Source organism: Pezoporus occidentalis, unplaced genomic scaffold, assembly GCF_034315485.1.
Source record: "Pezoporus occidentalis ecotype Australia unplaced genomic scaffold, CSIRO_AGI_Poc_V1 ctg318, whole genome shotgun sequence".
NCBI classification, from domain to species: Eukaryota; Metazoa; Chordata; class Aves; order Psittaciformes; family Psittacidae; genus Pezoporus; species Pezoporus occidentalis.
In genome coordinates, this window is record NW_026915137.1 from 56,984 (window position 1) to 73,786 (window position 16,803).

At 40.2% G+C, this 16,803-nt stretch overlaps 1 protein-coding gene across 13 annotated transcripts in view; it reads right to left on the reverse strand.

Moving 5' to 3' along the window:
- Positions 1-16,803, reverse strand: part of CAST (calpastatin) — a 60,909-nt gene that overhangs the window by 12,265 nt on the left and 31,841 nt on the right. For 8 of the 13 annotated variants that reach the window (XM_062628489.1, XM_062628492.1, XM_062628484.1 and 5 more), the window contains 13 exons: positions 16,525-16,584; positions 11,522-11,572; positions 11,162-11,218; positions 10,723-10,827; positions 9,072-9,152; positions 8,474-8,575; positions 5,509-5,589; positions 5,353-5,406; positions 4,679-4,771; positions 4,429-4,524; positions 3,332-3,418; positions 2,097-2,180; positions 490-537 (listed from right to left, as the gene is read on the reverse strand). In XM_062628489.1, the coding sequence (XP_062484473.1) occupies positions 490-537; positions 2,097-2,180; positions 3,332-3,418; positions 4,429-4,524; positions 4,679-4,771; positions 5,353-5,406; positions 5,509-5,589; positions 8,474-8,575; positions 9,072-9,152; positions 10,723-10,827; positions 11,162-11,218; positions 11,522-11,572; positions 16,525-16,584 (999 nt within the window). The remainder of the gene's footprint in view (positions 1-489; positions 538-2,096; positions 2,181-3,331; positions 3,419-4,428; positions 4,525-4,678; positions 4,772-5,352; positions 5,407-5,508; positions 5,590-8,473; positions 8,576-9,071; positions 9,153-10,722; positions 10,828-11,161; positions 11,219-11,521; positions 11,573-16,524; positions 16,585-16,803) is intronic. The other 5 variants (XM_062628493.1, XM_062628488.1, XM_062628495.1 and 2 more) reach the window with 3 other exon arrangements.

Sequence of the window (16,803 nt, forward strand, 5' to 3'; positions counted from 1 at the left end):
TAGGCCACAATGGATACTTTTTGCAAAGTACAAGTTGTTCTTCATGATTAGGAAAATATTCACAGTGGCTTTTTCCCTCTTTCCAGTCATGTTCCTTTATATGTGATGACTAATGAAAGGGAACTGTCAAGAAAACAAAAGATTTTCCTGCCTTGCCTCTCTCTGTCCTTCAACAATTCCAACAGACTTCTACAGAATACCTTAAACTAACACCCCACACAGCTTTTGTTTGCGTCAGCAGTCATTTCTGTAATTCTCTCCTGTGTCAGTTATCTCTAAACTTTTTTCTTACTGTTAGCTCTTCATTCGCAGCCAGCAAATTGCAAGAAATCCAACCTTCACTTGACACTTCAGATCAGCAGGTTTTGTGGAAGGCAGTAAACACACAAGCAGACCAAGAGACTTACATGATGGCAGAGAGAAATAACAACAGAGAAGGAGAAAACAGGGTATCTATTCACACTCTCTCAACATTGTCAGTTTTCTAACCTTAGGTTTTTCCTCAGGCTTTGGCAGTACTGGTTTTCCATCTTTATCCTAGAAGTAAAGTAAGTATAATTGACATTTTTCCATTGTTTTAAGAAATTCCATGCTCCAGCAAAGTAACATAAAGTAAATGATCAAAAGAACGCATCAAAATGTATCAAAAGGAATGTGACCAGCAGGATGAAGGCGGTGATCCTGACACTCTGCTCTGCTCTTGTGAGACCCCACTTGAAGTACTGCATGGAGTTCTGCTGTTCTCAACATAAGAGGGACACGGAGCTGCCGAAGCAAGTCCAGAAGAGGGCCACGAGGGTGGTAAGGTGGCTGCAGCACCTCCTGTATGAAGACAGGCTGATAAAGTTGGGGATGTTCAGCCTGAAGAAGACTTGGAGACTTCAGAGCAGCCTTCCAGTATTTGAAGGGGGCCTACAAGGATGCTGGAGAGGGACTCTTCATCAAGGACTGCAGCAATAGCACAAGGGGTGATGGTTTTAAACTTGAACAGGGAAGTTCATATTAGGTAAAAGGAAGAAATTCTTTACTGTGAGGGTGGTGAGGCACTGGAATGGGTTGCCCAGAGAAATGATAAATGCCCCACCCCTGTCAGTGTTCAAGGTCAGGCTGGACAGAGCCTTGGGTGACCCGGACTAGTGTGAGCTGACCCTGCCCATGGCAGGGAGGTTGGAACTAGATGATCTTTCCAACCCAAACCATTGTATGATTCTATGTTACTATGATAAACACAAGATGAAATCAGTAACATAGTTACAGGAAATCCTCTAAACAGGGCAAATTCTTACATAGCCAGGTAAATGGATAAAACAAGCAAATATGATGTCAGCACAACACAAACAGGCCAAGAGACCAGAAAGAGTTCATTCCTGTCTGGATCAACATGCAGCAGAAATTAATTCCCTAGTAAACTATCAAGAATTCATCTAGTAGTAAAAAAGGCTTTGAGTGCAAAAGATAAACTTTTGCACTTAACAAATAGAGAGTTAAATCCCACATCTGTAGTCACGTAGTCTTGAAATCTCTAAAAAGAGGGGTAAAACTGCTCCTTTCACAACAGGATGTTAACATCCAGCTCTAGCAAGACCATTTTATATAGCAACCTTGGTAACATCAGTTAAACTGTTGCAAAACCTTCCAAATCTGAACTTTATGGAAAACACATCTCAGTTCTATGGTTGGTTTTTTTCACCTTGAGAAAAAAACTCCATCACCTGGAAGTGACATTCTAAAAAAATTAGTTTAATTTTCATACCATTTTACAACACTGTTTCAAGGTTACATTACAAAGTGATACCTACCAGCACTTCCGTAAAGGGATGGATTTTACCATATTGAGTTTTAGTATCAGAAACAAGTAACACCACTCTTGGAGAAAAAGTATGTGATTCGGGAAGATAAGATCTTTGTTCATACACCTGAAAAACCCACTCATGCCCACAAAGGGAAGGAAACTAGAGATACAGAAATCACCAGCAGGAAAAAGCTGCTGATTAAACACTAGTTTTGCTTCATTTTCCTATACTCTTTCCCTCTCCGAGACAAAAATGTCAGACATGTGCCCTATTTACACAGCAATGAAGATACAAAAAACTTACCAACTTAAGTGTTAACCTGTACTCTGGAGGTACCGTATCATCAAGTTCTCCAGCCTTTTCTTCCTTTTTCTCCTTAGCTTTAGCCTTAAAAAAAAAAAAAAAAAAAATCACAGAAATTACAATAAAAACTCCAAAACAGACTCAATTTCAAGATTCATCAGCCTATTGTTTGAAGAATTGGTATCAGATAAAATTATTCCATACAGTAAGATATTAAAATTCCTAAATTTATTCCTATCAAATTTATACGGTAAAATCATCTTGGTTTAAGAATCAGCGCCATATGTGAACACAGCTGTACTATTTTAAATTTAAAAAAATACTCAGAGCTATAGCTTTGTGGCACATCGAGAATTTCTGTGTGTACAAAACCCTCAGGTTTCCTTGGATTTCATCACTTTGATTACAGAAGCCATAATTCTGTATCTTTTTCCATCACTGCTACTGAAATTCAGCCTTTAATTTTCTGGATATCCTTCCAGAATTAATGCATCCACTATGTAATCTGAAGGCCCAGGCTACTGCACTACCTGCACTACTACATGCTCCTTTTGGTAAAAGTTTAGCTCCGACATTTTTTCTCAGCAACAAATTATTCTCTGCTATTTCCCTGTCATTTGCTTGTTCTGAGCTGTAAGTGAATACAAGGGAAAATAACTGTTAGTGGCAGAGTTATAGGCAGAGTTTGCAAAACTAAACTATGACTAAACTTTGACTAAAAAGTCAAAGTTTAACATGCACACACAGGGCTACTGTTAAAATCTAACTGTTAAAAACAAAATTCTTAGAAGTCATAGTGAAAGGCAAAACCCAAATCAGAAAATAATGGGGTCTGATGGATAAAGGAGCACAGGCACTAAACACCTGAAAAGTCAATTAAAAATGAAATTATAAACATATGCAAAACAAAAGCTTGCTATAAATTGTACCCAGTGCTTGAGAAAAAAAAAACAACAGAGCTATAACTAACACAGTGCGAGGTGTATGTATGTAAGCTTGTAGAGTCAAATGAAATACTTATAATTTTCCAAACCATCTTACTGTAATTTTTTTTTTTACTTGTATCCACTCAGGATTTCTTCACTTCTTAATTTTCTTAATCATGTAAGAGTCAGATATTCCTTAGGCCTCTGATATGAAAGTCTATTTTACACATTTGTACAATATCTAACAAAGAGGTCATGTGATTCCATGGGAGAGTCTGAAAACTGCTGTAAAAGTGAGTAAGACTATACCACTGCCACCTCTACAACAGGGGTATGATCTTCAGGTTCAGGTCCACCAAGAGTACCAAGAACTTCCATTACAACACCTTTAATTTTCTGCATTTAAGAAAATTCATAAATCATTCAATTACTAATTTAAATTGACAAAGGTTTTACCTCATAGGTCTTTTATGCTGCATATGAAACAAACAGCCAGCACCAGACTGGTCATTTCTGTTTGGCTTTACCTGATTTCCTTAACACCACATTGGAGGACATTGCAAATCATGTGGGAAGATTAACACAGTCTAATCAATATGTATCTCCTCTTAAGGAGAGGGGAAAAGGAAAAAAATAGGGGGGGTGGGAGAGGGGAGGGAGCACAATATCATATAATACAATTGTGAAATGCTTTGACGTGGTAAACCCAGAATGTATAAGATCATATTGCTCTCTACAGAGGAAACAAGAAAGGTTTTTGAAACATGAGAAAAGTACATCAGATACAAGTTTTAAATACACCTCACACAGCTAAGAAAACACATACATTTTTCTACTCTTGCTCATAGCCAGAAAAACCACTGTTATTCTGCAGAATAATGCAGAAAGAAAGTAATCTGACCCACTGAGGTACAGCAGAATCTGAGCAATGACAATTCCTATTATTCCTATAACTCCTATGATAAACAGGATTTACAGCTGAAAATCAGGATGATCATAGGATCACAGAATGGTTTGGGTTGGAAGGGACCTTAAAGCTCATCCAGTTCCAACACCCTACCATGGGCAGGGACACCTTCCACTAGACCAGATTGCTCCAAGCCCCATCCAACCTGGCCTTGAACACTGCCAGGGATGGGGCAGCCACAGCTTCTCTGGGCAACCTGTGCCAGGGCCTCACCACCCTCACAGGGAAAAACTTCTTCCCAAGATCTCATCTCAAGCTCCCCACTGTCAGGCTAAAGCTGTTCCCCTTGTCCTGTCGCTGCAGGGCCTTGTCAAAAGCCCCTCTTCAAATTTTTTTTTAGGCCCCTTTACATCTTTACAAGATCAGGCAAACATAAAACACAACACGTGCTTGTAATTTTTAGTTAGAAGTCAACTACTCAATGTATTATTATATATACCTCTTTTGATTTTGTTTTCTTCTCCTTAGGAGGAACTGAGGTGTTTACTGAACTTACTGCTTGTGCTTGTACAATTTCTCCTTCCTTACTTGGTTTCTATGAGAGATACAACATTACAAGCAAATTTAAAAAAAAAATCAAAAAAAAAAAGGAGAAAACTGGCAAGATAATTTTAAAGTGAACTACTAAGATACCAATGGCAATGTTCCATTGCAGTAAAGGCAACCAATTGCAACAAAAATATCAATACCTCTGTCAGACTTGTCTTTTCTTCAGCAGAAGCAGTACTACAGGTGAAGTCTGATGACAAGGCCTCTGCAAGCTCATCATCTGTCATTGGTTTCTGAGCGAGAAATTGCAAACTAGGTTATGATTATTAAATTTCAAATATCAATAGTGTCAAACTTGGTTTAAAATCTGAGTGCACTCCATGCTTACTCACACAATGACCTCATAACAACACAATGGCATTGCAGAAAAATTGTATTTCCCCTCAATGATAGATTCATTTTTCAGATAAGCTTTATTTTTTTATGTTAAACTTATAAAACAGTAAAATGAAGCTGGCTTACAGAATTCTCTTGTGAAGTACAGAAATACAAATTGTCTTTGCTAAAGACATATGCACGGCTACTATTTCTTCCTTTTGTTATTATTATCGCTAGTATCTCTACGCCCACTTATCTGATTTGTTTCAGCTTCAGTCAGTGTTCTGAAAATTCTTACTTCTTTATTAAAATCATCTGTGTCAAAGTCTAATTTCTGTGACAAGTTTTAGCAGCATCTACATTATCTGGCACCCCACAGACGTCTCCCACTTGCTGGGATTTTTGGAAGACAGGCAACACTTAAATTTTCTTAGGAGCAAATGATAGTTGGGTTATTTTCACCTTCCAAATTTTTTTTTTTTTAAAGGTAACTTACTTCCTCTCGTTCATCTGCTTTTGGTGGGAATCCATCTTTGCCACCCCCTTTGCTCTAGAATGAGAATTAATTTTGTAGTAAATGGTAAGCAAAAACTTACAATATAAGAGAAAACACACATGAAGAATATGCTTTTTTTTTTTTAAACTCACTAACCTTCAACAATTTAACATACTCTGGAGGGAGACTACCTTCTCGTTTACCCAGTTCTTCCAGGTATCTTGAAGATATATCTTCCTATGAAAAGAATGCACATCTTAGTGTCTTTGTACTCTTGTTTATTGAAATAAATTTTAATGTAGAGCTATCTACAGTGATAATTCTGTAAAGAAAACAAAAGAGTTGGCTAGATCACAGGGACAATCCTGGACTGTCACTACAGTGTCTTTCAGACCTAGTGTCATGCATGTGGCATCTCAACTAGCTGCAACAGTGCACACCACCTAGCAAAACTTTCCCTCTCCAGATTTCTTCTGTATTAATATAGGACATTTCAGTGTCTCCCGCCATAGAATGTATTGCTGTACCTAAAGTGAATTCTAAATATTGATAAATTCTAAAATTTTCATCACAGCTGAGTACTGCTTTTAATCTTAATCATAAAATCATAGAATCGTTAGGGTTGAAAAGGACCTTAAGATCATCTAGTTCCAACCCTCCTGCCGTGGGCAGGGACACCTTACGCTAAATCATATCACCCAAGGCCTCGTCCAACCTGGGCTTGAACACTGCCAGAGATGGAGCATTCACAACCTCCCTGGGCAACCCATTCCAGTGCCTCACCACCCCAACAGGAAAGAATTTCCTTCTTATATCCAATCTAAACTTCCCCTGTTTAAGTTTTAACCCGTTACCCCTTGTCCTGTCACTACAGTCTCTAATGAAGAGTCCCTCTCCAGCATCCCTATAGGCCCCCTTCAGATACTGGAAGGCTGCTATGAGGTCTCCACGCAGACTTCTCTTCTCCAGGCTGAACAGACCCAACTTCCTCAGCCTGTCTTCATGCGGGAGGTGCTCCAGTCCCCTGATCATCCTCGTGGCCTCCTCTGGACTTGTTCCAACAGTTCCATGTCCTTTTTATGTTGAGGACACCAGAACTGCACACAATACTCCAGGTGAGGTCCCACAAGAGCAGAGTAGAGGGGCAGGATCACCTCCTTCAACCTGCTGGTCACGCTTCTTTTGATGCAGCCCAGGATACGGTTGGCTTTCTGGGCTGTGAGCGCACACTGAAGCTGGCTCATGTTCATTTTCTCATCAACCAACACCCCCAAGTCCTTCAGCTCAGGGCTGCTCTCAATCTCTTCTCTGCCCAACCTGTAGCTGTGCCTGGGATTGCTCCCACCCAGGTGTAGGACCTTGTACTTGGCATGGTTAAACCTCATGAGGTTGGCATCAGCCCACCTCACAAGCGTGTCGAGGTTCCTCTGGATGGCATTCCTTCCCTCCAGCGTATCAACCGAACCACACAGCTTGGTGTCATCAGCAAACTTGCTGAGGGCGCACTCAATCCCACTGTCCATGTCAGCGACAAAGATGTTGAACAAGACCGGTCCCAACACCGATCCCTGAGGGATGCCACTCGTTATTGGTCTCCAGCCGGACATTGAGCCATTGACCACAACTCTTTGCATGCGGCCATCCAGCCATTTCTTTATCCACCGAGCGGTCCATCCATCAAATTGATGTCTCTCCAGTTTAGAGACAAGGATGTCGTGTGGGACAGTGTCGAATGCTTTACACAAGTCCAGGTAGATGACATCAACTGCTCTACCCCTGTCCATCAGTTCCACAGCCCCATCATAGAAGGCCACCAAATTGGTCAGGCAGGATTTGCCTTTAGTGAAGCCATGCAGGCTGCCAACAAGCACCTTGTTGATTTTCATGTGCCTTAGCATGCCTTCCAGGAGAATCTGTTCCAAGATTTTGCCAGGCACAGAGGTGAGACTGACTGGTCTGTAATTCTCCCGGTCATCCATTTTCCCCTTCTTGACAATGGGGGTTATATTTCCCTTTTTCCAGTCATCGGGAACTTCACCTGACTGCCATGATTTCTCAAATCTGATGGCCATCGGCTTCGCAAGTTCATTCACCAGCTCCTTCAGGACCCGCAGATGGATCTCATCAGGACCCACGGACTTGCGCACGTTCAGATTTTTAAGATGGTCTCGAACCAGTTCCTCTCCTACAGTGGGCGCAAGGTCTTCAGTCTCACAGTCCCTGCATCCATCTGCCTTCCAAGACTTGGGTGGTTTGGTCAGAGCCTTTGCCAGTGTAGACTGAGGCAAAGAAGTCATTCAGAACCTCAGCCTTCTCCAAATCCCGTGTAGCCAGTTCTCCCGAGAGCTTCCTGAGGGGGCCTACATTCTCCCTAGTCTGTTTTTTATTTGCTATGTACCTGTAGAATCCCTTCCTGTTATCTTTAATACCTCTAGCTAAGTTTAATTCTAACTGGGCCTTAGCTTTCCTAACCTGGTCCCTAGCTTCTCGGACAACATCCCTGTACTCTTCCCATGCCACCTGTCCTTGCTTCCACTTACTATAAGCCTCTTTTTTCAATTGAATTTTCCTCAGAGGCTCCTCATCCACCCAAGGAGGTATCCTGGCCCTCCTGCTGCACTTCCTTCTGGTTGGGATGCAACACTCCTGAGCTTGCAGCAGGTGATCCTTGAAGATCAACCAACAGTCTTGGGCCCCTCTGCCCTATAGGGCTGTATTCATTCTTCTTATGTTACTTTCCCAAACTAACTCAGAAAAGTATGCTTCCTTCCCCGAATTCTTGAGGTATTACTCTTTCTCAAGTAGAAATGAAATCTCCTAGATTGCTTAATGCTCTCTTATGTCTCCATCATTGCCTTTTGTAGATTCACTGGAGACCATGCCTGGAAGTCAGTTAAAAAAGCAACAACTGTCTTTACTGACCCTGTTTTCTACTGAGATACATTCATAACTGTATCATTTCTGTTTTACTGAAAAAAGCACTAAAATGCAACTGTGCAAACTCTGTTTCACCCCTTAGGAGATCTAAGCAACAAATACTGTATCAATGTAGTAGTGAGCAACTATAGACATATTTCAGAGATTAATCCTCTAAAAAATAAAAATTAAAAATGCAAAATACCGTAACTTCTGGACCAGTGTAAACAGGACTAGTAGGCACAACTTCTTCAGGTCCACCCAGGGTATCTATTAGGCTATCTAGCGCTGACTCATCCATTCCAGCCTAAGGAGAAAAAAAAAATAAAAAATCAAACCATTCTAGAAGTTACCATGCTGTACAAAAAAAAAATCTGAATCATTTGGTGAATCTGCAGAAAACTCCTGGAAACAAGACTAAAAGCTTCCTGCACTTGCCAAATTTTTCAGTGGGAAATGTTCTTCCACTTCTTCCCTAGTGTCAGTAACAGACTCATTTGTATTCACGAACCAGCTCAGATGCAGGGATATACAAACATAACTGAAACTAAAGAGTAATTAAGTTTATGCTAGTTGTGGTAAAATTGATTCTAAACAAGCCCTATTTGACAAAGCATAAATGACATGCCACTAGTTTATTACCTATTCTTTCAGATAGTCCTTCACCACCATACGTAACTATTACATAGCAGTACTTCAGCAGTTACCGATATTTTTTTCCTGAAATAGAAGTGTTTCAGAGAGAGAAACACCCTCCAAGTCATTTTTACTTGAACGCATTTATCGGGGACTTCTTTACCAACCTCGCTGCTTGACTTATCAGCCACAGGAACTACGCTTGCACCAGCTGCAGAAGCCTCTGTGGACATTTTCTCAGACTTGGGCTAGAGAATTAAGAAAAAAAAAAAAAAAGAGCTACATTATACGGCCCTATGTTAAAAATTCAAGAGACAAAACAAAGTAAACCAGAGATCTTCTACACAGGCATACGTATCTATTTGCCCTCTTCATCTACATTTCGAATACGAAGCTGGTTCTACCTACTAACTGAGTGGTCTGGAAGTTGAGTAGCTGCACACTGTGTGATACTGAGCCCAGTCTAAAACATACAACTCTGAGGCTGCATGTATTTTTTTGGACTCAGCAACAGGCTAATGAACCTGCCCAGGGTCCAGATACCGGGGCAAAGCAAGCTACCATCTACCTGCAATGCTACAGAGTCATTCTCCATTTCCAGAGTGGTTCTGCTGTGATAAAGGAAGCATGCCATTTTAAGTACTTTACTCCCCTGTTCTACTTCACCAGTAAAAGAAATCTCCACTGCAGAAAGACTACGAGGCTCCTTTCAAGTCTCTTCTGAAAGCTTTCACTTATACCTCGTAGTTCTCAATATACCATAAACACTAGCAGCAAATACTGTTCAAACAGGAAGGGTGAGAACTGCTTCAGTGAGTTAGGTGCAGGCACAACACCAACACAAAATTAAGACTTTCTCATTTACTGCAAAAAAGTGGGTTACAACAGAACTGCAGGAGTCCTTCATATTACATTTGCTTTATCACCCAGACATGTGCAGACCAGAAAACCAAAAGATCTAGATCCTGACTCAACCACACACTTTTACTTCAGATTTTTCTCCACTTGCCCCTCTGAAAATGACTGCACCCCGAGTTTTTCCCCAACCTTTCTCTTCCTTGTAGTCATGGTTTATGGGCTACCTCACTGCAAACCTGCAACCTGCTGACCTACTACATATAGAGCCAACACTGCTACTACATAGATGCCTGGAAGCCCCTAGATGAACGAGCTCTATGATGGCAATGCTCACATAAACAAAGCTTGACTGACCAGACAGTCCCTTCTATTCACTTCTGCCATGAAGGGGCAAGGGAAAAGACTGGCAAAGTACCGATTCTAACAACGTAGCTGCAAGGAACTTGCAAAAAAGCTTGCCTGAACGGCAGAGGAGCCCCAAACCCATAACACATGGTAGCCAACCTATACTTGTGAGGATATTAACATCACTTGCTTGGCTAACAGGCAAGTCCTGGAAAAACTGATGTATGAAGAGGACAGCAAAAGGTGGACACACATCAGGATTACCAAAGAACCAGTGCAAACTACCCATACCATGTGGCTGGGTGGCTCAATCTGCAGCCGATGCTTATTCTCTAATGCTGTTATGGGTTAGCTGGAAGTGGTATATTCCGGATGGTGTTTATGTTACTTAATGGGTAAAATGTGAAGTTCCTACGTTCCAGACTTTAAAGCAGCACAAGGAGGTCTGTCACAGCCACCTTTAATCACAAGACAGCTCTTAAGCTTTTCTACATTGTGAATTTTGGGAGTGTAGTCTCACTTGCAATATTCAGCATAAGAATCCATCTTGAAATGAATTTTTAACCCCTATAATAACATAAACAGTAAAAATTTTATTTGCTACTTCTGCCATACCTTTGCTGTCTCTATGGAGATTGCTTCTGGAGGCTGGCCAGCTTGAGCTGTAGTTACTTTTTCTGCATTATTTGTTGTCAGAGAAGGGGAAGTTTGGCTTTTTGCCTGTGTAGAGACAAACTATTATTAGATACAAAAATGTTTATGGGATGGATTTGGGTTTTGGTGTAGTTTTGTTTGTTCATGGTTTTTGTGTTTTTTTTTTTAGGGAGGGAGAGTGGGAGGGAAGAAAGGAGGAAGGGAGGAACAGGGGAAGGAAGGGAGGAAAAGGTGGAAGGAAAGAAAGGAGGAGGGAAGGAAGGGAGAAAGGGAGGAAGGCAAGGAAGGGGACAAAGAGGAAGGGAGGGAGGGAAATACCACTGCAGCCTTTTTTTTTTTTTGGGGGGGGGGAAGAGTTTGGAAAAAAAAAAAAAAAAGAGAGAAAACCTGTACAACTTACGCCATTGGGTTCCTTTTGCCTCTCTTCAGACAGCTGTTTATTTTGAGAGTCTGTTGGCTGTCATAAAATAAAAAAACTTAGATAATTTATCCTTACCATCATTCAATGTTTTGAATCATGATCTACACTAGCTCAAATAAGCACAAGACAGATTAAAGGTGGTTAACAGAACACCTCCTGAGCTGCTGCATTTCCACGCCTGTTTGCTCCTTGCTCTTGTCAACACAGGAACATTAGAATGTTACTAATCACATGGCAGTTTCATGTGGCACAGCAGTGGCAAAGAGTTTAGCCTCTTTCTACAAAGTTAGTCATAGTCCAAAGTACAGCACTTGCCAAAGGTGAAAGGTAGGTATTTACCTTGGTTGACTGCGTGCTTTTTCCAGACTCTGTTATGGTTGTTGGTGCAGGCTGAAATATAAGTAACATATATTCAGATGGAGATTAATATACTTAGTTATTTCTAAGGAGTGAGCTTATAAACAGAAGAATATCAGGTTCATGTTTGTGAGCACTTATGCTATGTAATTAATATACAGTGTCCTGATCTAATAGTTTACAACATTCCGACACAGACCTCCACTCCAGTGCCCACAGGTCACATGCGTGCAAACACACATATACACACACTCCTCATATAGAGGATAGAAAAGAGAGGGAAAGAAGGTGTCAAACAAATAGAATGAACAGTTTGATTTACACTTGCAAATTTTCTGCAGCCATGACACCAAATTGATTCCTGTGATTCACCTCATGTCAAAGTACAGTAACCAACAGATTTCTACTAGTAGAAACATGAACACTGAAAAATTCAAGAAGTTGTATGTGATAAGAAGAAATATTGAAATGCTAGCCTCCTCACTGTATTTTTCTTTTTTTCCTCCTCTTATTTCTTCAGCAGTGCTACAATTAACACAAAAAGAGCCAGCCAGCCAGAATTCTTCCCTATCCCCTCTATTCTACTAATACACTGAGCACATTTAAAAGATACTAAGAGACAAATAATTGTTGTTTTTTTTTTCCCAGTAGACTATTAAAAATCAGTGAACAACCAAAAGAAAAAAAAAAGCAAACCAACTATTAGGCGGTAATTATAGATTTCTTTATTCTTGATAGATTTCTATTCTTCTTATAGATTTTTCTCATTTCAGCTCCCAAATATTAATTAACATTGCTATACTTCCAGCTTCTCTTTTCTAGCTGACCACATTTGCCACATTTGTTTACCGTGTGTTATGCAAGTATTCACACCCCCACAATGAACCACAGACACTTGGTTGGGAAATGCTGAATGCGCATAAAAACACAGATGCCTGGGCATAATCTTTGCAAAGATCTCAAGGCTGTACATCACAGTGAAGAACACACCACCACCACAAGTAAGTCCCAACATGGAAAATATTGAGGAGGACAAACATTTTCCAAAATCCAAAATGGAGAAAAAACCTAATATTAAAAAAAATATCACTTAACTTCTCAAGATTCCTTGCTTTGGATTTTCTCTTGATGTCTAACTTGATTAAAAAACACATATAGTATGATTCAACCATGCTGTATATGCTCCCACTTGTACATCCTCATTACATGACTACCATATGGTTAACTCAAAGACATACATCCACTATTTGTGTACCTGTAAATAATCCTGTATTGAAAAGGTAATCCTAGATTTTCAGATTTTAAGCTAAAAAAGGTTGGTCATGTTTATGTAGCATCTAAAGCAAAGAGTCAACGAGACATAAGACGTCCTTCAGCTGCAACGCTGCAGAGAAACCTAACAGATGTGCAAGCTTGAGGTCCAAGAAACAGAGTCTGACTTTTCCTGCTGTGGGACTGTTGTAGGCATATAGTTTGGGTTTTTTTTTTAAAAAGGACTTTTTATGTAGATATAGTTAAAAACTGGAACCTGTGTCACTATGGAAAAGCCTGAACAGATACAGGGGCCTCCTAAAAGGTCAGGATGACCTGGGAAAAACCCTAATGAAGATAATTGACAGCCAGGGAAGAGGCACTGGCCTTCTGCAGGTGGAATGAGAAAAACAGAACTGAGAAAAACAGGACTAACAAACCTCTGATCAGTAAAAACTATTAGTGAAGACTGGTACATCCTGAAAACACATGGACACTATCAAGGTACGTCTCTAATGTATCAGTATAACATGATTAGCGGGTTCTTTCGGTGAACTATCCTCATTATAATCTCATCTCTTAAACTAAAAATCACTCCCACAACTCGAAAGACTCCTGGACAGGTGAGAAGACCCCTCCCTGAGCAGCACTACAAAAACAAACAATGTCATCTTATGTACATTAACTGACCAGTCATTAAATGGTGGGAGGGTTACAGGGGTTTACTAACCTGAGTTACATTGTATAAAAATGTGAATTTTATGGGGCAGTGAGCTAGCTCAGACGGATACTACCTAGCACCCCTTTTTGAGCAAACTTGGAATAAACAAATACTTTGGCTCTGTGTGTGAGAACTGGCTATTGCACGCTTGGCAACCACAGGTCCTGGTTTTGGGACAACATGACTGTTGCCTGCTCAGGATTTTAAGTACCCTGTTGCTAGAGCACAAATTCAGGTTTTCCTGTTGTGCTTTTCAGAAGAGGAGTAAACACCCTTTTTCTGCAGGACAGTAAAGTCTATTTTCTTGCATTTCTGTCAACACATAACAACAGCTGTATAGAACATAAATTCAAATTCTCAGCCTGCCAAACCAGTTATTAGCAACTGCCTGCTTTTTCTTTCAATATTGTAAATATTATTATACTAAAGACTTAATGTGTTTTGGTTTTTTTTTTCAGGGTATGCACTATTCATGAGACTTTCATCTCTTTCAAACTGTGCAGAACTGCTCATGCTATAAATTTATCTGTGACAATGCTGAAGAATATATGGGCTCACACACATGATCATGAACACATACATACACACACACATTTATTCAGGTACACTTTTAGCAACAACAGAATTAAAATTGACTAAAGAAAGAAAAAATTATTACCAGGCAAGTCAAACCCACAATTTTGGTATGAGACTATGTATATTCAAAGGCAACAATTCAGTCATCCTTTAAATAGAGTCAGCTCTGAGCAATCACACCCTGAAGCCACAGCTCAGTTTACACTGAGTATACACTGATCTCCTGTGGAGAAAGAGATGTTCCCTTCCCCTCTTACTGCCTGCTTCCACCTGCACTGCACCAGTACCTGAAAGGCCACATCTTAAACTGACTCAGGAAACTGAAAAAACTGCCTGGGAAAGGAAATTAGGATTTTTTAACTAGTTACCTAGGTTACGGTGCAGTTGCACAACCACATGCAAAGAAAAGAAAGCTGGATGGGATCTGGTTTTGTTGTTGGCAGTACCCTGCTCCTTCCACTCCTCCAGTGAAAGCCACAGGATGCCTGCTCTCCACCCTAGTCCTCCAACCTTCCCACCTAACCCCTGAGGCTTCACCTACAGAACAAGGAGTTCCACATTCCTTTCTTTGCTGCAGTAACTCAGTTTTCTCAGAGGTGCATGATACTGAGGATTAATCTGAGGCAAAGGATTCACATACAGAGAACTGGAAGCTAAAGACAGATCCTGAGCATGTCTAAGAGTACTAACACACTAGTGAGACTCTAGGAAAGACAAATGAGGTGGTTATATCAAACAATCAAGAAAGATTTGGTAAATTGCAGGAAATTTTGGACTAGAAGTGAAAATGACTCAGCAACCACATTTCTTTTCAAAGAAGTGTACTGTCAGAATGCAGATGACTTGCTTCATCCAGCAGGAGGAAGATATTAATAATGCAACAGGCATTAAAAGAAAACATTAATTGTCTTACACATGCAAATGCACGACATGGTTTCAAAGGGATTTGTGTTTACCAGTCTCACAGCACTGGAGTACAACTCTGCCGCTCTATTTCTGTCTTGTCTTGCAAACATAAGTTTTAAAGATCTGATTAGAAATCTACCACATTCTTCTGAGTGTTACTTCAAATTTCAAGTAAGAACATAAACATTTTTAGACGGCTAATTGGGAAAACAGCATCAGTAACAAACATGATACGAGTGAGTTTGCTCACAAATGTGACAGGACATGAAACCAGAGATCCGCAGTACTTTCATTTGTAAGTAATGATGATCGTGCATAATGGAAAAGGTTTAATTGTCATACAGCTTACTGCTACCAGTATGTGTCTTACATGTATTCATGGAGGAAAAGGGTTTTAAAAGGCTGAGGGGAACGAAATGGCTAACTTCAAGCACAGAAAAGATGGAGCTAGGCTGTCTTCACAGATGAACACTAAAAGGGCAAGAGGAAACAGATAAAAGTTGCAGCAAATCAGAGAATCACACACTGGTTTGGGCTGGAAGGGCCCTTATAGATCACCTAGTTCCACAGGCAGGGACACCTTTCACTGGACCAGAGCACTCCAAACTCCATCCAACCTGGCCTTGAACACTGTCAGGGATGGGGCAAGGGAACTTCCCATTTCATAAAAAGAAAAAAAATCACCATCATGAAGGCAGCAAAACATTAGTCCTGGCTACCCAGAGATGTTGTTTAATCTGCATACTCGCATGTATTCCAAGCTCACCTGGCAATGCTGTGAGGTGTCTGTTTTACCTACAGAGTGGCTCCGCCAGGACTAGAGGACCTCCAACCTCACTATTCTACGTGTTCCTTCACTTGCATGTACCCAAGGTGCTGCGCAAGTCCTGGCTAGCCTAGTTTGGTATTCAAGACTTTTGTTGCTTTCACTGTTAAGATTATGGAAAATGACAGAGGGAGATATTCATTAATTGTTTGTTTAAACAATATTCATACATTCTGTTAGGCAACAGAGGCATAAGGGAGGATTACAGTTCTTGTCTAACAAGTAAAATACATGACTGATGACACAGGTTTGGCACTAAAAAAATTCCAGTCATAAGGCAAGACAGAACAAGCGTAAATAACAAAGGCAGAGAAGCTGTCAGACAGGCAAAGATAAGAAATTAACAAGAAGATGCAGCTGTACGTACATTAAAAGCTGAAGCTTGTCCTGAATTCTTTGAATATGAGAGATTCCATTAGGTAAATAACCCTGTAATTACACTGGGGGGAGCTCTATACATGTCACAAGATGTGACTGACCAACATTAGAAATTTTGATTTTTTTTTTTGTTTGTTTGTTTTATTGCTGTTACAAAATCCTCTGAGTGCTTTCTACGGCATTTTTAGATATTTTTTAAAGAGAAAAATAAGATTCAGATCAGACAGACAAAGTAAAGTTACTCAGTAACAAAGTGTTACAAAATGAATTCCATTTCTTCATATAGCTGTGCTTAACTGCAAGCACAAATTTCTCAGGAATTCATACCTTTGTTTCAGATGGCTTCATGGTTTGGGGTTTTGATACATCCACAGTAGGGGACTGCTTCTAAAAGGGAAAAATACAAACTAATTAATTTCACCTTTGTTATACATACTGCTATTAAGCAAGCATAGGCAACCTGAAATCATTAGACACAGCTAGAAGTTAAAAAAAAATATTACTGAAAATCAGACCTATCATTTTATGTCTTCTGCCTTGCCTGTATTTCTACAATAAACGTATGTAGGATTTTGACAGCATGATGCTTGTAGATCTCACAACTTT